The sequence below is a fragment of the Nycticebus coucang genome, chromosome 16 (genome assembly GCF_027406575.1).
Source record: "Nycticebus coucang isolate mNycCou1 chromosome 16, mNycCou1.pri, whole genome shotgun sequence".
NCBI classification, from domain to species: domain Eukaryota; kingdom Metazoa; phylum Chordata; class Mammalia; order Primates; family Lorisidae; genus Nycticebus; species Nycticebus coucang.
The window spans coordinates 1,437,773-1,459,874 of record NC_069795.1 but is presented as its reverse complement, the minus strand read 5'-3'; the positions used below and the strand labels follow the sequence as shown (position 1 = coordinate 1,459,874).

Genomic DNA, 22,102 nt, shown 5'->3' with positions numbered 1-22,102 from the left:
CTCTCTGAGGGCTGGGGGTCTGAATGGGGCAGGGTGCTCCTTCAGGTGCTCTCTGAGAGCTGGGGGTCAGGGGCAGTGTGCTCCCTCAGGTGCTCTCTGAGAGCTGGGGGTCTGAATGGGGCAAGGTGCTCCCTCAGGTGCTCTCTGAGAGCTGGGGGTCTGAATGGGGCAGGGTGCTCCCTCAGGTGCTCTCTGAGGGCTGAGGGTCTGAATGGGGCAGGGTGCTCCCTCGGGTTCTCTCTGAGGGCTGAGGGTCTGAATGGGGCAGGGTGCACCCTCAGGTGCTCTCTGAGGGCTGAGGGTCTGAATAGAGCAGGGTGCTCCCTCAGGTGCTCTCTGAGAGCTGGGGGTCTGAATGGGGCAGAGTGCTCCCTCTGGTGCTCTCTGAGAGCTGAGGGTCTGAATAGAGCAGGGTGCTCCCTCAGGTGCTCTCTGAGAGCTGAGGGTCTGAATAGAGCAGGGTGCTCCCTCAGGTGCTCTCTGAGAGCTGGGGGTCTGAATGGGGCAGAGTGCTCCCTCAGGTGCTCTCTGAGGGCTGAGGGTCTGAATGGGGCAGGGTGCTCCCTCAGGTGCTATCTGAGGGCTGGAGGTCTGAATGGGGCAGGGTGCTCCCTTAGGTGCTCTCTGAGGGCTGAGGGTCTGAATGGGGCAGGGTGCTCCCTCAGGTGCTCTCTGAGGGCTGGAGGTCTGAATGGGGCAGGGTGCTCCCTTAGGTGCTCTCTGAGGGCTGAGGGTCTGAATGGGGCAGGGTGCTCCCTCAGGTGCTCTCTGAGGGCTGGACATCTGAATGGGGCAGGGTGCTCCCTCAGGTGCTCTCTGAGAGCTGAGGGTCTGAATGGGGCAGGGTGCTCCCTCAGGTGCTATCTGAGGGCTGGAGGTCTGAATGGGGCAGGGTGCTCCCTTAGGTGCTCTCTGAGGGCTGAGGGTCTGAATGGGGCAGGGTGCTCCCTCAGGTGCTCTCTGAGGGCTGGACATCTGAATGGGGCAGGGTGCTCCCTCAGGTGCTCTCTGAGAGCTGAGGGTCTGAATGGGGCAGGGTGCTCCCTCAGGTGCTCTCTGAGGGCTGAGGGTCTGAATGGGGCAGGGTGCTCCCTCAGGTGCTCTCTGAGGGCTGGACATCTGAATGGGGCAGGGTGCTCCCTCAGGTGCTCTCTGAGAGCTGAGGGTCTGAATGGGGCAGGGTGCTCCCTCAGGTGCTCTCTGAGGGCTGAGGATCTGAATGGGGCGGGGCCTTCACACGCAGCTTCAGGCTTCTTACCCTGCTTGTCCTTCACAACAAGCATCTCAGCTCTCACCATGCATTTTAACATGGGTTTCTAGGTTACATTGCACATTAAATAGTATTTAATGTGCTATAGGCTATGACATTTTAAAAATTTTGCTTCCCCCCATTAATAGCAGATAGTCATATTCACCATTCAGTTAACATTTTGGATAATTGATATTTGCATTTATCACAGACACTGAGTCCCAGGCACAGGGAGCATCCCAGCCACCTATGCCCGGTGCTAGGTTGGGCGTAGGTCAGGGGCTCTACAGATGTGCCCCTAATCCTCAGGTGCTGGGGAACCCTCTCTCTCTAAGCCTACATCCAGATCAGATTTTGGAAAACTCGTTTTTTGCAGATGCCGGTATTAGTTCCAGTAGTTCTTTTTTGTTTTTTTGTTTGTTTGTTTGTTTGTTTTTGTTGTTTTTAAATTAATGTTTATTTGGGAAAAAAAAACACAAACAAATGGTAAAAAAATCATTCTGTGGTATAAACGCATGTAAAATAAAAGTCTCCTTCCTTAGAATCATAGCGGTTCCCACAGAGAAAGGCTGTTGACTGCCCACCCACAAGCCACTGACATTAACACACGTGTGTGCGAGAGCCTTTTGTGTTGATGTTGGAGGGGAACCTCAGGGAGCTGGGTCAGTCATACACTTGGGCACTGGGATATGTTTACTTTACTGTGTACTTGTGTGTGTGTATTCTTGAAAAACACATATTAGTGTTACTTTGGGGTATGCATGTATATGCTGTTAATTCAAAAAATGGTATATTGGTATACATCCCATTCTGTTTCTTATAGTTTCATTCAACCCTGTGTTTTTGAAACTGTCCCCAGTGCTCCAAACAAAAGCCAATTCATTACTTCTGGCTTTTCCACATATTCCATCATAGTCATGGGCCATTTCCCTCCCGATAGAACACTTAGATTTCCTGTAACTCTTTGGACATGTAACCTTGAATATCCCTAAACATAACGCACGATAGACCTTTGCTAGAGTTTCTTGGGACATATATTCAGGAGACATACATATTATAACTTCACAAAGTAATATCAGATTGCACCCCAGAACAGTCACACCAGTTGGCACACCAATGCATTAAATTAGTTCTCCCCACATTTTATTAACTGTATCTAGTGCTTTTAATTCACGCTTCTCTTATCACTGGAATGTTGAGTGCCCTTTGGGTTACACATTAACTGTTCATCCTTCACCTTCTTTGGATTCTCAGGTTATATCCCTGGCCCATTTGTTTTTTGGATCTCATACCTTTGTCTTCTACATTTGCAGAGTTCCTTTCATAGTTCACAGTGAGAAAATTCCATGTCTTCTCCAAGTCCTTTTCCGTTGAGTGGTCTTGTCGCCCTGTTGAAGGTCACTTGACCATATACCAAAGGGTTTATTTCTGGCCAGTCTACTCCATTGCTATATATGTATCTTTATGCCTGTGTCACACTGTTTTAATGACTGTAGCTTTATAATATATTTTGAAATCAGGAAGTATGAAACCTCCAACTTTATAATTCTTAATTCAAAATTGTTTTGGCTATCCATGGTACCCTGAGATTTCATATAAATTTGGAGGTGGATTTCTCTGCATAAAATGCCATTGTTCTTTTGATAGGAATGGTGTTGAATCTGTAGATTGCTCTGGTTAGTATGGACATCTTAACAATATTAAGTCTTCTAACTCATGAACATGGGCTATGTTTACTTTTTTTTTCATCTTTCATTTCTTTTAGCAGTATTTTTTAGTTTGATTGTATAAATCTTTCATTTCCTTGATTAGATTTATTACTAAATATCTTATACTTTTTGATGCTATTATAAATGAAATCATTTTCTTAATTTTCTTTCCAGATTGTTCAGTGTTAGTGTAGAGAAATGGAACTGATTTTCATGTCTTGATTTAATATCCTATTCTTTGCTGAATTGATTGATTGATTCTAACAATTTTTTGTTGGAATTGTCAGGGTTTTCTATATAAAGTCATATTATATGCAAACAAATACAATTTTATTTTTTCCTTTCTATTTTGAGAGCCTTTTATTTCTTTTTCATGCCTTTGTACTCTGGCTACAACTTCTAATACTATGTTGAATAGAAGTGACGTAAGTGGACAGTGTTGCCTTATTCTTGATTTTTTTTTTTTTTTTTTTGAGACAGGGTCCTGCTCTGTTGGCCAGGCTATAGTGCACTGGTGTGATTATAGCTCATTGCAAGCTCAAACTCCTGGCCATAAGCAGTCTTCCCATCTCAGCCTTCCAAAATACTTGACTTACAGGCATGAGCCACCATGCCAGGCCTGTTCTGATCTTAAAAGCAACAGTTTTCTGTCCTTCACCACTGAGTGTTAGCTGTGAGCTTTTCATAAATGACTTTATTATATTGAGGTAGTTTGTATTTCTAGTTTGTCAAAAGTATTTATCATGAAAAGGTGTTGAATTTTGTCAAATGCCTTTTCTGTATCAACTGAGATGATTGTGTGGTTTTTGTCCTTCATTCTGCTAATGTGTTGTATTATATTGACTGATTTTCATGTGTTGAACCATCCTTACATTCCAGGAATAAATCCTGCCTGGTCATGGTGCATTATCTTTTTTAATGTGCTATTGAATTCATTTTGCTAGTATTGTGTTGAGGATTTCTGCATTAATATTTATCAGAGATAATGGTGTGTAGTTTTCTTTTCTTGTATTGTCTTAGTCTGACTTTGACATTGGGGTAGGACTGACATCATAGAATTGAGCTTGGAAATGTTATTTCCTCTTCCTTTTTTTGGAAGGGTTTCAGGAGGATTGGGTTTAATTATTCGTAATATCTGGTAGAATTCTCTAGTGAAGCCTTATGGTCCTGAGTTTTTGTTTCTTGGGAGGTTTTTGATTACTGACTCAATGTTCTTACTCATGAATGGTCTGTTTAGACTTTATATTTCTTCATGATCTTGGTAAGTTTGTGTTTCTAGGAATTTATCCATTTCTTCTAGGTTTTCCAGTTTGATGGTGTACAGTTATTCATAGTGTTGAAAATGCTTTCTATTTCAGTGCCATTGGTTATAATATAGAGTATTCATTTTTTTATTTGTGATTTTAGTTATTTGAATCTTCTCTATATTATCTTAAGCTCGCTTGAAACTATTCAAGTGAAGATATACTAATGGCCAAAAAACTCATGAAAAAATGCTCACTGTCTATTAGGGAAATGCAAATCAAAACCACAATGAGGTTATCACCTAATAACTCCAATGAGAATGGCTCATATTAAAAAGTTCTAAAACAACAGATGCTGGCATGGATGTGGAAAGAAAATAACTTTTTTTTTTTTATTGTTGGGGATTCATTGAAGGAAAATAACTCTTATGTACTGTTGCTGGGACTGCAGACTAGCGCAGCTTCTATGGAGAATTGTGTTGAAAAACCCTGAAGAAACTAGACCTACCATTTGGTCCAGCAGCCCCACTGTTTCTTTGATTTTTTTTTTTTAATAATGATAGGATTCTCATTTCTTTTTGTGTCTGTTCTACAGATATTTACATAAAACATCTTAAAATTATAGAGTTCTATTTTAAACCGGTAACAACTTCAGTTACATATTAAAGTTCGACCCCCTCATACTATGTTATTGATGTCACAGATTACATCTTTATATAATGTATATCCATCAATATAGATCTCTAATTTTTTGTTTTCATCATTTAAATTCTGTGCACCAAAATTACATGGTGCTGTATTTTTCCACATATTTACCTTTACAGGAAATCTTAAGCTTTTATACAGCTTACAGTGTTGTATCTGTTGTCCTTTTATTTCAACTTGAAGGACTCCCTTCAGTATTTCTTGTAAAGTGGGTCTAGTGGTAATGAGCTCTCTTCACTTTTGTTTATCTGAACTCTCTCTACTTTTGTTTATCTGCAGAAGTATTCATTTTTTCTTCCTTTTTGAAGATGTTATTGACATAAAAAAGTATTCTTGGTTAATTTTTTTCCCCCTTTTAGCACTTGAAATATATCATCCCACTCCATTCTGGCTTACAAAGTTTCTGCTGAGAAAGCTGCTCGTGGTCTTTTGGATGCTCCCATATATGTGACCAGTGGCTTTTCGTTTGCTGCTTTTAAGATTTTGTCCTTTTTTGGCTTCAGACAGTGTGATTCAAATGTGACTTGCTAATTCATTTCATTGAGCTTGATCTGTATGGCTCATTTATTTCCTCAGATTTGGGGAGCTTTTCAGCCCTTATTTCTTCAAATAAGCTGTTAGTTCTGTTCTGTCCCTCTTGCCTTTGGTCCTGGAGTGTGCGTTTCTACCTGTTGGATGGTGTGCCATAAGTTCTCAGACTCTCTTCACTTCTCTTCGTCCTTTTTTTTTTTTTTAACTCCTCTGACTCAATGATTGAGTAACCTGTCATCAGGTTTACTATTCTTTCTTCTACATGATTGAGTCTTCTGTTGTACCCATCTAATTAATTTTTCAATTCACTTATTATGTTTTTCAGGTGCAGAATTTCTGTTTGGTTCTTTTTTATAGTTCTGTCTCTTTGTTGATATTCTCATTTTGTACATGGAGAATTAATCTGGTTTTGTTTAGTAGTCTTTGTTCTCTTTTAGGTCATTAAGCATCTTTATGACAGTTATTTTAAATTCTTTGTCAGATAGCTCATAAATCTGCATTTCGTTAGGGTCAGTTCCTGGAAGTTTATATTTGGTCCTTTGAAGGGCTCTGTTTCTCTGTCTTTTCTATGCCTTGTAAATTTTATTGCCAGGATTTGGACATTTATAAAAAGAACCATCTCTGCCGCTCTTTATATACTGGCTCTGTGCAGGGGGGTCTTCACCTCCCGCTGGCTGTAGCTCCTAGGACCTCTCAAGTTTTTTCAAGTTTCTTGCTCCCCCTGGTATCTGCCTAGAGAACTGTAGCTCTTGTGTGGTGTTTGCCTCTGTTTTCTGGGCACCCGAGCTCTGGCAGCAGTCCCGTCACTGCTGTGAGTCAGGCAAGACAGAAGCCAGGCCCTTGGACAGACTTCAGAAAGCCTGAACCTTGGTCTCATGATCTCTCTCTTTATTTTTAATTTTTATTTTTTTTTTATTTCAGATTACTGTGAGGGTACAAAAAATTAGGTTACAATGTTTGCATTTGTTAGGAAGAGTCCCTGTTGTGGTTGTGTCCTGCACTCAAGTGTGCCATATACCCTTACACTGTGCCCATTAAGTGGGAGCACACTCACCCCTCACTCCCCCTGCCCCTTCTCCTGTCCCCTCCCCATGTCTTAAATGGAACTGAATTTTTCTCTTGTGTGGCATGTTAGTCGACTGGCTTCACATTCGTACTGAGTACATTGGATACTTGCTTTTCCATTCGTGTGATACTTTACTAAGAAGAATATATCAGTGTATTCAACACTGCCCAGGATAATACCTCCTCTGCCCCCATTCAGATGCCCTTAATATTCTTCTTTTGCCTTGGCTAGAACTATGTTGAATAGCAGTGGCAATAGTGGACATCCTTGTCTGGTTCCAGTTCTAAGTGGAAAAGCTTTCAGTTTTACTCCATTCAGTATGATACTGGCTGTGAGTTTGTCATAGATGGATTCAATCAGTTTAAGTAATATGCCATCTATACCTGTTTTCTTAAGTATTCTGTTAGGAAAGGATGCTGAATTTGGTCAAATGCTTTTTCTGCATCTATTGAGGGGACATTATGATCTTTGTTTTTGCTTCTATTGATATGATATATTACATTTGTGAATTTGTGTTGTTAAACCAATTTTGCATTCCTAGCATAAACCCTACTTGATCATGATGTGTAATTTTTTTAATGTGCAACTGTAATCTTTTTGCTAAAATTTTATTGAGCATTTTTGCATTGACATTTATCAGTGAAACTGGTCTGTAGTTCTCCTTTTTAGTTGGGTCCTTTCCTGGTTTTAGAGTCAGGGTGATGTTTGTTTCATAGAACATGTTGGGGAAGCTTCCTTCTTTCTCAGTGTTTTGGAATAGCATAGGACAAGCTCTTCTTTGAAGGTTTGATATAATTCTAGTGTAAAGTCATCTGGTACAGGGATTTTGTTGTTGTTGTTAGAAGCTTTTTTATTGTTTCTTCAATTTCAGCAGTTGATATTGGTCTATTCAAGAGATTTGTTTCTTCCTGGTTAAGGCTAGGGAGATGGTGTGATTCTAGATATTGGTCCATTTCCTCCACATTGTCAAATTTCTGGGAAAAGAGTTTCTTGTAGTAGTCAGAGATAATCTCTTAATCTCTATGGTATCTGTTATTTCCCCTTTTTCATTTCTGATTGAGGTTATTAGAAGTCTGTTCTGTTTCCACTTAATATGGCTAAAGGTTTATTAATTTTTTTGTTCGTCTTTTTAAAGTACCAAATTTTTGTTTCATTAATTTTCTGAATCTTTTGTTTTCAATTGTATTTATTTCTGATTTAATTTTGATTCTTTCTTTTCTTCTGCTAGGTTTGGGATTAATTGCTCTTTCTTTTCCATTTCCTTGAGATGCTTCTTTAGGTTGTTTTTGTTGTTTGTTTGGTTTTTAGTTTGCTTTTTTGAGACAGAGTCTCACTATGTTGCCCTCAGTAGAGTGCTGTGGCATCACAGATCACAGTAACCTCAAACTCCCAGGCTTAAGTGATTCTCCTGCCTCAGCCTCTCAAGTAGCTGAGACTACAGGTGCCCGCCACAACACCTGGCCATTCTTTTTGTTGTAGTTGTCATCGTTGTTCAGCAGACCTGGGCCAAGTTCAAACCTGCCAGCCCCGGTGTATGTGGCCGGCACCCTAACCACTGAGCTACTGGTGCCGAGCCTTCGTTAAGTTGTTGATGTGCTCTCTTTTTTTTCAAATGTAGTCATCTAATGTGATAAATTTCTCTTGTAAGACTTAGGTAGCTTATAGCTTTGTTGTCGTTATGTTCAAGGAATTTGGTATTTTCCCCTTTTATCTCCTCCATGACCCAACTGTCATTCGGCATAAGGTTGTTTAGTTCCCATGCTTTTGAGCGGGGATGAAATTTTTTACTGGATTTGAATTCCACCTTTATTGCCTCATGGTCTGAAAAGATACCAGGTATAATTTCAATTCTTTTAATTTTGTTGAGTTTTGATTTGTGTCCTAGGATTATGATCTGCTTTGAAGTATGTTCCATGAGCCGTCAAAAAGAATTTATATTCCTTGGCTTTGGGATGGTACATTGTGTGTATGTCTATTAAGCATAGTTGTTCTAGGGTGGTGTTTAAGTTCCTTGTTTCTTTGTTTACTTTCTGTTTAGAGAATCTGTCCAGTTCTATCAGAGAGCTGTCAAAGTATCCAGCTGTTATGGTGTTACTGGATATCATATTTTTCAAACCAATTAAGGTTCATTTTATAAATCTGGAAGCATTTAAGTTGGGTACATAAATATTTACAATTGAAATGTCTTCTTGTTATTTTGTTCTCTTGACCAGTATGAAGTGACCATCTGTGTCTTTTTTAGCTTTAGTTGCTTTAAAGCCACTTGTATCTGACAATAAAATTATGACCCCCTCCTTTCTTCTGATCTCCATTTGCCTGAAATATTGTTTTCCTACCTTTCACCGAGTCTTGTTTTGTCCTTTGAAGCTAGGTCTGTTTCCTGTAGACAGCATATAGATGGCTTGTGCTTTTTTTATCCAATCAGCCAGCCTGTGTCTCTTCAGTGGGGAATTCAAGCCATTTACATTTATTGAGAGAATTAATCATTAAGGTGGAGTTGTAGCCATCTTATTTTGTGAAAGTCTGTTGCTTAGTTTCATCTTTTGCACCATTATGGAAGTTAGATTTTGTCCTTTAGTTTCTGGAGATTTACTTTTTTGGTGGTCCTTTATGATGGTCAGTGTGGAGACCACGTCTGAGTATTTCCTATAGAGCTGCTCTTGTTATGGTGAATTACTTCAATGTTTGCATGTCAGTAAAAGATTTGATTTTGCCATCAAATTTGATGCAGCGTACAGAATTCTTGGCTGAAAATTGTTTTGTTTAAGAAGGTTAAAGGTAGATGACCATTCTCTTCTGGTTTGGAATGTTTCAGCTAAAAAAAAGTCCCTGTTACCCTGATGCATCTGCCCCTGTAAGTCCTTTGGCACTTACTCCTGGCCTCTTGCAGAATTTTCTCTTTCATCTTGACTCTGGACAGATTCATTACAATTGCCTTGAAGATGCTCTGTTTGTGTTGCGACAACCTGGGGTTCGATATCCCTCTAAAAGGAGTGTGCCAGCACCTTTGGTGATGCTTGGGAAATTTTCATTTATGATATCTTCTGGTGGGACTTCTATTCCTTTGGGTCATTCTTTTTCTCCTTCAGGGTACCTAATACATCATACGTTAGAGCACTTCATGAAGTCCCATAATTCTCTAAGCAAACTCTCTGCTTTTTTCTCCCTTCTGCCTCTGGGTTAGCTTTAGAACCTTGTCCTCTAGCTCTGAGATTCTTCCTTCTCCATGGTCTAATCTGTTGTTGATACTCTACTGCATCTTTAAGTTCCCTGATTGACTCCTTCACTTCTTAAAGTTCTGCTATATTCTTTCTAATCTCTTCATATCTTTTATTCATCATATGGGTCTGTTTTTGGATTTCCAATTTGCTGGTTTCATAGAGGTCTGGGTGCTGTAGCATCACAGTGTGTCTCTAGAGTTTCCACAGAGGTGCTGTGGTCCACATCCTGTGGTGAGCTCAGTGTCTTCCTCGTCTGCCATGTGGAAGTCATAGGCTAAACCCCACTTGTTAATCTTCTGCTGGCCCCTCAGTTCCCCTGCTTCTATCCTTCCCCACCCCACTCAGTCCCCCTGGCCCCCTTTTCTTCTCTAGCTTCACTGTCTCCCTTAAGAACCCCTCCTTGAAGTTGGCACCCCATTTCTTTTAACAAAATCCTGCACTACCTCTTCAGTTGTTTTCTCCTCCTTCATAGCTCTTTATTTGTTTGCCTTTTCATTGCTTGGCTCCCAGGCTGTCCCTTCCCTCCACATATGGCCCCAGAAAAGTGAGGCCAGTGGAAGCTCAGGGTGCTGTAGCCCCAAGGGAGCAGAGGTCTTTGGCCTGTGGACAGGCGGAGGGGTCAGATGTGTGTGAGGCAGGAACTCGAGGGGCAAGCTGGCTCCCAGGGGCTCCCACTCTGAACTGAACCTTGATTCAGAGGAACAGGAAATACCCATTTTAATGTTTTGAAGGGCTCTTTTGAGTGCTATTGTCTTTATAAGAAGTTCAGTACCCTCCTTAGCCACAGGTGCCAACACTCCTAGTGGGTGCTGAAGCCTACACAAGGATCCCTCCTCATGCAGGGTTCTCCAGCCCATCACACACCTGTGATGAAGTCTAGTTATAGATTAGCACAGTGAGAGATGAACAGCGATGACTACTAGTGAAACAGAAGTGGTAATTGTGTGCCAGCAGCTCTACTCTCATTTTTTGAGACAGAGTCTTACTATGTCGCCCTCAGTAGAGTGCTGTGGCATCACAGCTCACAACAACCTCCATCTGTTGGGCTTAAGCGATTCTGTTGTCTCAGCCTCCCAAGTAGCTGGAACTACAGGCGCCCACCACAACGCCTGGCTATTTTTTTTGTTGTAGTTGTCATTGTTATTTAGCAGGCCCGGACCAGATTCCAACCCACCAGCCCTGGTATATGTGGGCACCCTAACCACTGAGCTGTGGGCGCTGAGCCAGCAGCACTACTCTTAAGTTTGGGTCCGTTATTAAGTGAAATAAGGGTTACTTGAACACAAGCACTGTGCACAGTGGCAATGGGTCTGATCACTGAGATGGCTCCTGAGTAGTGATCCAGTTGTAGTATTTAGGGCTAGACAGCCAGACAAGAGGATTCACACCCAGGTAGGACAACGAGAGATTTCATCTCATTACTCAGAACGGTGTCAAATCCAAAGTTTATGAACTGTTCATATCTGGAATTTTCCTTGTAATGTTTTCAGACCATCTTGACTATGGGTAACTCAAAATCTGATGGTGAAACTGTGAGTAGGGAGGGACCACTGTGACAAACCACACATTTCTTACAGGAAACGCACGTACCTTTTTAAAACTACACTTCTGTAAATATGTCAGCATGGGAAAGCAGATTGGCAACAAGTCATTTCACAGTTTAAAATAACTTTTAAGTGGATGTTTCCTTTCAAATTTTACATTTTTATATTGCTAAGTCAGTTTGTTGTTTTTCTTGGTAATATTTTTAGTTGGTTGAGATCTCCGTGGAGGTGGCAGCATCTCCGTGTGTGCATGTAGCTGGGCTGGTGCCCACTGGTGCTGCCCTCTGAGCGGTGTGCTCTCTCCCACAGCTGGAACGTGGTGGGGATCCAGGGCTCCCTGCTCAGCATCTTTGTGGAGCCCATCTACTTCTCCAGCATCATCCTGGGCAGCCTGTACCATGGGGACCACCTCTCCAGGGCCATGTACCAGCGTATCTCCAACATCGAGGACCTGCCGCCACTGTACATGCTCAACAAGCCTCTGCTCAGCGGCAAGTATCTCCTGGGTGTGGCCATCTAGCCTCTCTAGGTCCTCAGGAACAGGAGCAGCCATCCCCAGCCGCTCTGGCCTAGTGGCCAACATTGCCATTCACAGAAGTAGTCACGGCAGGGCTGGCCACCTGCCGTATTCACCTGTCTCAGTGGCAGAGACTCGTAGATGCTGTGAAAATTCCATCAGCGGCAGCGTTCCCCAACTGACTTGGTGCTGTGCTTGGGTAGCTCCTGGTGCCCGGTCTGGCTCTGGGAAGGTGGTGACGGTTGCAACCAAGGTGCCGGTGACAGGCGGGTGATGGTTCATGGTATCTGCACCTACCCTACCCTTGATGCTCTTTACTACTGGTGTTTTTTTTTTTTCTTTTTTTAGAATTTCAGTGGCTAACAGTAAAGTGAACAGGAACTTTTGAACTCAAGGGTCCTAACTTCTAAGCTCACCCTTATTTAAAAGGACACAGTTAAGGTATTTCCATCCTTTTAAAAATATTGTTTTACTTACTTTTTTAAGCTCCAGACTAAAACCATAATCTCAACTAAAACACATTTCTATGGTGTGCATGTGTGTGCTGCCGTGTCTCCTGGAGCCTGGCTACTAGCACCTCTTAACTCGAGAACAGCGTGTGAGTTCATTTGAAAGCATGTTCGTCAGAGCACAGCAGGGAAGAGGGGGTTAGATTTTACAGCCCCTGCATCTAAACCCATGTTTTCTAGGGAAACAAAACAGACATGGGACCTGCTGGTGAGTCAGTTGAAACCATAGATCAGTGCCTTTCCAAGTATTTTGTTGTGTGTGGTGTATGAATTGCTCGTGAGTCAGGAAGTAGTTATGCCTCTCTGTGCTCTGCCTTTGAGGGGAGGGCGCTTTCCTCCTCCTGTCACTCGCCTTCCTGTTCATCCATGGAGGCCTTTGGGGGAACGTGGGGTCTGGCGCACAGAGACACTCAACAGCAGCCAATCAGGGCCTTGTAGAGACACCGCCTGAGCAGTGTCCCATCCGTAACTGAAATTTGGGAGACAAGACCATTTTGCTGAAGAAATTTTCTAAGATATTGAAAGTAGAGTTCATTTATAAAAGTGAAATGCATTTTTATCTTGTCCTGTTTAGAAGTGCGTGTAAATCTATAAAAGATATTAGAAAATAGTGTCTGTCATATAGAGACGTCAAAAGTCACCAATGCATTTTGTAAATATATATGTATTTAAATATGAAATATGTAACAAAATAGAGCCTACTCTTTCTCTTCTCCTCAATATCATTTCTAACCCTAAAACCCTAAAGCAAGTGACAAGGGCTCTCCCGAGCTGTGGGGTGTCCTGAGCTGATCCAGGCCTGAGAAATCCCGATTGGGATCTCGGATCCAAGAGCCTGCACCTGCCTTAGCTCTGCATCAGGGGCAGCTTCCACACCTCAGTTTCCTCACATGCCCAGTTACAAGTATGGAGAGGTCCCCTTATGGCCCTACTGGACTAGTGTTTTACAATTCCTCAAGAATAAAAGGATGGGGACAGCACCTGTGGCTCAGTTGGTAGGGCGCCGGCCCCACATACCGAGGGTGGTGGGTTCATACCTGGCCCCAGCCAAACTGCAACAAATAATAGCCGGATGTCATGGTGGGCATCTATAGTCCCAGCTACTCAGGAGGCTGAGGCAAGAGAATCACCTAAGCCCAAGAGCTGGAGGTTGCTGTGAGCTGTGACAGCATGGCACTCTACCAAGAGCGACATGATGAGACTCTGTCTCAATAAAAAATAGAAATAAAAAAAAAAACGGCAGTGCCTGTGGCTCATTCAGTAGGGCGCCAGCCCTGAGAGTGGCAGGTTCAAACCCAGCCCCGGCCAAACTGCAACAAAAAATAGCCATGCGTTGTCGCAGGCGCCTGTAGTCACAGCTACTCAGGAGGCTGAGGCAAGAGAATCACCTAAGCCCAAGAGCTGGAGGTTGTTGTGAGCTGTGATGCTACAGCACTCTACCAAGGGCAATAAAGTGAAACTCTGTCTCTTAAAAAAAAAAGAAGAAGAATAAAAGAATGATGCTCAAGGGTCAGGAAGCAGAATGCTACTCAAATGCTGAGACAATAAACAATGTCGCTCTAACACTAAAGGCTACTTCAAAGTGCAAACTATTTGAAATACTTTGTTTTAGATAAATGTTTCATTTGGAAATAGTGGTGTTTTCTTGTTTTCCTTGAAGAGAGTTCAAATCAGCAAAGCAAGTAGCTTCAGAAAAGACGCCTTTAGGCTAGGACCTTCCTGTGAGCCAACGGGGGTGAGGGGGTGGCAGGAAATTAGGGAGCTGCCACTGCTGAGCAGGAGGGAGGGACCAGCGCAACACCAGCACCCAGGAGTTGGGGTCTAAGGCAGACACGATAGTGGCACTACCGAGGGCAGGAAACTGGAGAGGGAACTGCTGATGTCATGTGGACTTGGGAGGTCACACTTTTAAATGGGCCCCAAAGCGAAGCCTTCAGAACTTTCTTAGAACGTAAGTCCTGTGTTTAACAAGGGACTTGAACTGTGGAACAACCAGGATGTCGGCACGTTTCCTCTGGTCCTCTTGCTATGCATGCAGGCTGAGTGAGTTTGTGTATCCATCGCAGTTCACACTGTGTGTGTCCTGCACCCCTCACCCCTGTGATGGAGCCAAGTGGATGGAGGGACAAAAATGGGCATGAATGTGACACAGGCGATGACCAGCTAAAACTAGTCACCTGAAAAGTAGAGCAAATCAAAGTACACATCCAGGGCAGGCTATGAATAAACTTGGTGTTACACTGTTATCACTTTTTTAAAATGATGTCAAGGTTAAAGAGAAGAATGTAATTTTCATTTCAGCCTAAAAAATACATTTCTACTTTAAGAAAGAACTTGGTGCTGAGCTGTGAAATGTTTGAGCCCTGCTATGAATGCCCCCCTGAGGCTCCACCTGGTGCTTTGGAAACAGAAGCCTCCGGAGTTTTTTCGGATCCTCTTCCAAGTGGGTTTGCGTCCAGCACTTGCAATTTCAGGCTGTTTCAGCTTCTGATCTGCATCCAGTGGCCCCTGACTCTGAGGTCCTTGGCTGACCCCGTTTGCTTTTCAGGCTCCCCGCTAGAACTCAGGAAGGAAAACAGTGGTGCCTGATCATCCCATGGTGGGGGGAAGAAGGGTGGCTCCAGAGGCTTTGGGGACACACAGGCTGATCTTGGGTCACTGGGTGAGCCTCCTGTAGTGCTGTCACAACACTGACCATCACAAAACTGATGAAGGGGCTGGAGTCCCAACGAATGCAGCTGGCATGTGGGCGTCTCTGGGAGATCCCTGTAGGGACCCACAGGCTGGGGCTCATGGCAGAAAGGAGGTGAGTACCGTGGGGCAGTGTGGCTGTCCCTGTGGTGGCAGGAAGAGCTGACTTTATATCGAACACAGTGAAGAGAGTGACTTGGTGAGGGCACAGCCTTAAGAAAGAGGAGTTTCCATGGGAGCAAGGGAGAATGCACGTGTGTATGCAAGAGTGTGTGTCTACGCGTGTGTGTGTGTACCTGTGTGTGAGCATGTGAGTATGTGAGTGTATGAGTTGTCTGTGTGTGAGCATATGTGCATGCCTGTGTATGGGTGTGTGAGTGTGCTCAGGCAGAGCACGCATCAGAGTTGTAGGAAGAGAGGAGATAGCCATGAAGTCATTTTCCTCCTTGTCCCCACGTCTGGATAAGGCAATGACCATGCTCTGGGTCATTCTAGAACAGAGAGACCGAACAGGGTGAGTGGGACTGGATTTTGCTCAGTATATAAAGTTAATCCTTTTATCATCTTACAGATTTTCCATTCATTATACTTTAACTGTTTTTTTCTTCCCTTACTTAATATTGGGTTGATTAAATTGTCTTTTTCTCCTCAGTGGTTGGACAGTACTAAATTTATTTCCATTCTACCTAATGGTTACTCTTATTTTTAAAAACAACTATATTTAAACCATTTAAAAATTTTTTGCATCCAGAATTAATTAGTGTTCATTAAGATCCAAACCTGAGGAAAGCTGGAACCGGGGCTCGTTTTCAGTGGATGTTCCTCCTCTGGAGTCTGGACCCGTCCTGGTGGTCAGTGCTGGGCCTCCGCCTGGAAGCCCGGCATCCATGGCGTGTAGGCGAAAGCACCGGGGCTGTGTTTCTCTGCTACATGCGTTCCCCATGTCTAGTGCCCTCTTTAATTCCCCATTCAGACTCATTTTTCATTTTGCTGGAATGTATTCTTAATTTGGGAGACAGGGCGATTCCCTGTTTTTGTTTTATTTGGGGGATAAATGCCTACATGATGGTCCTCTGGGTCTGGATTTGACCCTTACCAGTGTGCCAGCCCTGCCCCTCCTGAGGCCACTGCCTGGTGCTGTCTGTACTCACAGAACCAATTGGACTTCCGTTCCTTTCTAAGTATCCCTTTTTGTTTCTGTCTGCTAACATTAAATTGATCTCTTTCCCTTAAAATTCAGGACTTCAACATACTAAGCCTTGCCATGTGACTACACTTTCATTTTTTCTTACTATTCTGAATGCTTTGATCTGGATAGTTGAATCTTTAGTTCACAGAAACTTTCTTCTCACTGTTCTCTGTCCTCTCTGTTATCTCTGAAAATCCTACTGAACAGAGTCCCAGGCCCACAACCAGTGTAGTTCTCTCTGGTGCAAGGTGCCTCTCTCTTGCACTGCTCCCCGGGAAGATGCCCGGCTGGCTGGGGCACAGCTGTACACAGGGCATCCCACTATCTGCAGAGCAGAGCTGGTGACACCAGGGAGCAGGCATGGGCACCGGTCCTCAGCTATCTTCCCTGCATCCCTGCTGTCCCCATACTCTGCTCCTGCTCAAGGCCTCCATCCTGGTGGTGACTCTACTCAGCCTCTACCTCTCTGTTAAGTGTCTAATGCCTGGAACTGTTGAAAAGGGAGTGTCCTGGAAGGAATCAAGTTCTCCCAGACTGGACATTGTCACTATGGGCACAGTGACAGGATCCGTTTGAGGGCCTGACCCAACCAACCCCCAAGGGTCTTCTAAATTCAAGAAGAGGGTACACTTTGCAGTTGTTTATTATTTTTTAAATTCTCTGTGTGGAGAATTAACCTGTTGTGTTGATGATACCTTTGAAGATTTTTCAAAATAACTGTTGTTACACTTCACTGAATGGTGTCTTCAGGTCATTTCCCAGGGCGTGTGCATGCTCTTCTGGTCACGGGCCAGGCCTTTCGAGGATGGATCTAGCCACAGCTGACAGACACAGCTTGGCTTGCGGAACACAGCCCTGTTCCTCTATTCCACAGCACAAGTGGAGCCTAACCCAGAGCTGAGGTGGGGTGTGAGGGCTCAAGGGTGCCCGGGAGCTACTCCTGAGGATCAGGGGCAGTCCGTGGGGCTACTGTGCTCTACCCATCTAGGCCCCACGCTCCCGCCTGCACTCGCAGCTCCCAGGGCAGTCATGAGGCGGGTCTGACTGTGAGCCTGCTGACACTTCACTTGAGCCCCATGAGCCTGGCCCGAAGTCATCCTTCACCCTGGAGCACAGCACTCAGGCCCCTCCCCACACCTGGTGTTCTAGAGCCCTCGATCTCCTCTCAGAAGGAAACAGCAGGTGCCTTGGTACCTCCCCAGGATTAGTGGACAGCCAGGGTGAGGCATGTCCAGCTGTCAGGGAAGGCCTGAGGCCAACCTGGAAAATGGGCTCAGACAAAGCAGAAGGTACCCTGCCACCTTCCTCATCACAGGCTGTCATGCAGCTGGACCTCTGTCAGCTCGAGGTCTGTGCTTTAAAAGAAAATTCTGATTAAAGTCAAAGGTGCCCCACTCCCAGCTTAAATGGCAGTTGGCTGTAGCCCAGGGCTCAAGGCGCCTCCTACACGGGTGGCCTTGTGCCGTCCTGGCTGTGCTCCCTGTGCAGTTTGCCTTGTGCTGCTGGTTTGCAGAATCAAACCACTTTCAGTAAAGGTTATAAACCACACGTTTTCCTTGGTGCACTAATAAATTTCTGTAATGGGGACCCATAATGACCCTAAAATGCCTGTTGTTCATCATTATGTCTATACAATTCATTTCCGATCACCCTTCTGTACGAGGAACTATTGGGAAGCATCTTTAAGGTAGGCGTAAGAAGTGTCAACGCCAGCTCATCTGAGTTTTATGGTTTTATTAGCTGTTAGGCCAATTCATGATTTCTCAGTATTTTTTGCCGTAAAAGCTCCAGTTCAGCACACTTACTTTACAGTCACATGGGGACTCTCATCACCAGCACATCCCCACTGCCTTCTCAGTGTCTGCACCGGGGCTGTTACCTCGCTCTTTGCAGTCCTGGGAAGAGAGGCTCTTCCCCTCTGCCTCCACATCGGTCCCTGTGATGCCCTGGCCCCAGGGACTCATAGAGAGATCCCCTTGTGGCCACCGGGGGCATCCTGCCCCAGAAAAAATGTGTGGTTGGTATTGGGACCTCGGGCTAGCTATTTGCCTTTTGCCTTATTTATTCCATTTTTGCTAAAGATGGCATTTTACTTAGCTTAAAATACAAAAAACTTGTACTGTTCGTGTCTTAAGTTTTTCGTAATTTAATTGACCTCTCAGTGTTAGTGGAAAATGGTATAATTTGAAGATTTCAGTGTTGTTAAACATGATCTTTTATTTTGGTATTGTCCTAGAAAAGTAATGGGAGTGCACGGGGAAGGGACACAGGAAGCAGCAGCCCTTTGTTCATGAGAGACTCAGTTTCCTCACGGCCAGAGACACCCACCCACTCATCTCTGACTCCCAGAGAAAGGCACAGCCATGAAGCTGCTCCCGTGGCCTGTGGAAACTCAGGGGTGCTGGGGGAGAGAGGTACAGTGAGCAGCTACCAAGGACCCCAGGACTGCCGGTCCATGAGAACCCCCAGACATGTGGCATGTCCTGGCAACAGTCAGTAAAGTGAGGGAACGGTGAGCACAGGGACGTGCTAGACTCCCAGCAGTGCCTGGTGACCACCTGGCCGTGTGACACCGTCCACTCCTAGGAGCAGCGGTCATAGCCGGCTGTTCCTCCAGGCTCTCCCTGGGCTTGGGTGCACGGCAGAGAAGCCAGCAGAAGAAACCATCAGTCAAGATTTGTATTTACAACCCTGAGTGAATAGCCTTTTTCAGACTTCTGAAGGAAAAAAACAGCACAAAAGAGAAAGTTCTGTGTGAGAAAATAGGGCAACTGCAAGAAACTAGAACAGTTCAGAGAACAGAAGAGGGTGTGGTAATGATACCTCGTTAGTACATGTGGAGTGTTTAGTAAGTGCTGAACCCAAATTTTAATTTGAAGGTTTAGAAAATATTTACTTGGCCAGACCTGTTTGGGTGTGATCATGGGCATGGGTCTGGGTGCTGGGGTCTCTCAGGGAACAGAGCAAAGGCCTTCCTGGTGGAGCTCGTGCTGTGTGACGTAAAGCTCAAATAACTTGGAACAGAAAGGCGTAAAGAGGAGATGAGGTGGGAATCCATTTAGAAGGCCCAGACCATGTAGTTGCCTTTCAGAAATGGAGAATGAGGAGGGAGAAACCACAGAAGAAAAAATCAACACCAAAGAGAACCTTGAGTATTAAAATGAAGTGGATTCGCTGAGAACTAAGGAGAATTAATGAAGAAAGTCCTGCTCAGCATATCCTTCTGTGATTTCAGACACCAAAGGTGAAGAGAAGACGCTGGAAGCTTCTGTGTTGACACAGGCCATGCAGGTTTATAAAGCCCTTGTCAGGAGGCTGGAAGCCAGAGCTGATGATGAGATGACTTCCTCATTCTAAAGAGAAGGGATTTTATGATAGAATTTCCTACCCAACCAAATATTAATCATGCACTTGGTCAAAGTAATTAATTTTCAAGGACTCAGAAGATACATGCTTTTAGAGGGAAAAAAAAAAACCTTGAGGATGCCCTAGCAAAATGGAAAAGACTTCTAGGAAAAGAAAAACATGATTATAAATGCAGGAGTATGATGAAAAGGAGAACTCAGCAGCAACCCTAGGAAGTGGCAGTTCATATCAGAAAACAACAAAAAGAAGTCTCCAGGAGGAAGAGGATTTATTTCAAAAAACAGCCTCGCTGAGAAGCTGGATAATCTGAATGGCAGAGTGAAAACAAACACTTTTTGTGGGTGACAACAAAAACAGTGAGGGAAAGTGGAAACTCCAGGAAACCCAAAAAGCTATTTAGGAAAGGAATCCTTCAATTATATGCAAACAAAAACAGAATTTTGAGCAACTCATGGGAAATATGACAAAGAGACTGCCTCTGAGTTCACCGCCAGTGACGTCCTTGGGGCAGCCCGGCTTGGCACTTTTTTCCCTGTAAGCCTGTCACACTCATCACATGGTCACTGCCAGGAGTAGTTAAATCCAGATTCACCAATTGTGCAGGTTACTTTCCCTGACTACAAGGCATTAAAACTAAAAATTAGCTATAAAGTGTTAAAAATGAAAAAGCAAAATCAGCCGCTGGAAGTTAGACTCTCTTACATAATTCTTAGATCGGAGAAGGAACTGGAACTTAAACTTCTGACCATTTAGAACACACATATCAAGGGTGAATTGAAGCCACAATCAAGCTTAAGAAAATCATGGCCTCGAGTGAACAAGTGAGAATAAATGAACCAAGCCTTTGGTTTCAGAAATCGGTGCTGCCAGCCACAGTGAAGCTAAACAGGGAATACAGGAAGAAGGAAGAAAATGGGAGTGAAAGAGGGAGGAGGGAGGACGCGAGTAAATCAGGAGTCAGGAAAGGCTGATGAGTGAAACTCAGGTGTGGACTTGAGAGAGCAGTGGAGCAGATACACCTCCGCCAGTCTGGTTAGCGTGATGTCATGGGAAACATGATTAGTGAACGGGAGCTGAGGCACACCTGCAGGGATGGAGGGGCAGCAGCCCCCAGACCCCAGCTTCCCCATCCCCGTCGTCAGTGCCATAGTACTTTGAGAGAACACCCTTGTACAACTTCATTACAGTATAATGTCATAATTGTTACTGCCGTCAGTCTCTTCCTGTGCCTAACTTATGATGTAAGCGGCATCTTTGGTGTGTTTGTACAGGAAAGACACAGCCTGTGTGGGGTCAGTCAGCATGTCCTGTGCATCTTAGAACCCACCCACCGTGGATGGGGGTTACTGTATTTCAGGCGAATTCTTTGTTCAGCTATCATGTTATGAATTTGAAGGTCTTAACAACAACAAAGGATAACTAAGAAAATATAAATTATCAAAATTAGCCCCCAAAGAAACACAAAATCTGGCAAAGGAAATTTTCAGGTAAGACATTGGAAAGATTGTCAACAAATTACCTTCCAGCAGATTTCACATTTTAATCAGTCTATCAAAGAGCTTGTAATTCCACCCCTGTGTAAATGTAGACCACAGAGCAGAGGAGATGGCCCGATCTTTTTTTTTTTTTTTTTTTTTTATTTTTGGCCGGGGCTGGGTTTGAACCCGCCACCTCTGGCATATGGGACCAGCACCCTACTCCTTGAGCCACAGGTGCCGCCCAGATGGCCCAATCTTAATACCAAAACTCAACAGAAACACAAATCAAAAGAAAGGTGATGGTGATAGTATAGTTCTTTCTGAAGATAGTGTATTACCCATGGTTATAAATGTAAAACTCCTCAATGAAATATTAGAAAATCAAATTCAGGAGTATGTCAGGAATCTAAATCTAGTCAACTTTACACCTGTTAATGTAGTTCATCCGTGAGTAGGTTGTGACACCTGAACTTGTTACAGAAGTCAACACGTGGTCATGAATGTATGCTCACGCATGCACACGTGTACATGACGGAGGCACGTTAAAATGGTAGATCTCATCTAGGAAGAAAAAGTTATTTGGAGAGGGCTTAAGAATCTTTAGTCTTAAAAACTCCTAAGACCGGGCGGTGCCTGTGGCTCAAAGGAGTAGAGCGCCGGCCCCATATGCTGGAGGTGGCAGGTTCAAACCCAGCCCAGACCAAAAACTGCCAAAAAAAAACCTCCTAAAATCTAATAATCTTGTCCCAGAAGAGGGACTGCATTCATTCATTTGTTAATTCACTCATTACCTTTGAAAAGCTGTTTTTCCACCTGTGAAGTCCTGACCAAAATGTAATATATACCCTCTGGACAGAAGCTCTGGTGCTTTTTATTCCTTCTGTATTTCTTTATGTCTAATAAAATCCTATCTTACCACTAAAAAAAAAAAAAAAGAATCTCCAGTCTTTAAGAATTACTTGTGAGGACCCACTCAAACCCTCTCCATCGGAATCTCAGAAGTAGGACGCAGTGTGCTTATTAAAGCTTCACAGCTAACTCTCCTGATTGTGTCTGCCGAAGAGCCACACAATTATGGTAACT

General features: G+C 43.9%; 1 protein-coding gene across 10 annotated transcripts in view; it reads left to right on the top strand.

Annotated features, from left to right (window-relative positions):
• The window catches only part of ADARB1 (adenosine deaminase RNA specific B1), a 237,759-nt gene that overhangs the window by 203,504 nt on the left and 12,153 nt on the right, over positions 1 to 22,102 (top strand). For all 10 annotated transcript variants that reach the window (XM_053565096.1, XM_053565091.1, XM_053565099.1 and 7 more), the window contains one exon: positions 11,579 to 11,760. In XM_053565096.1, coding sequence (XP_053421071.1) covers positions 11,579 to 11,760 — 182 coding nt within the window. The remainder of the gene's footprint in view (positions 1 to 11,578; positions 11,761 to 22,102) is intronic.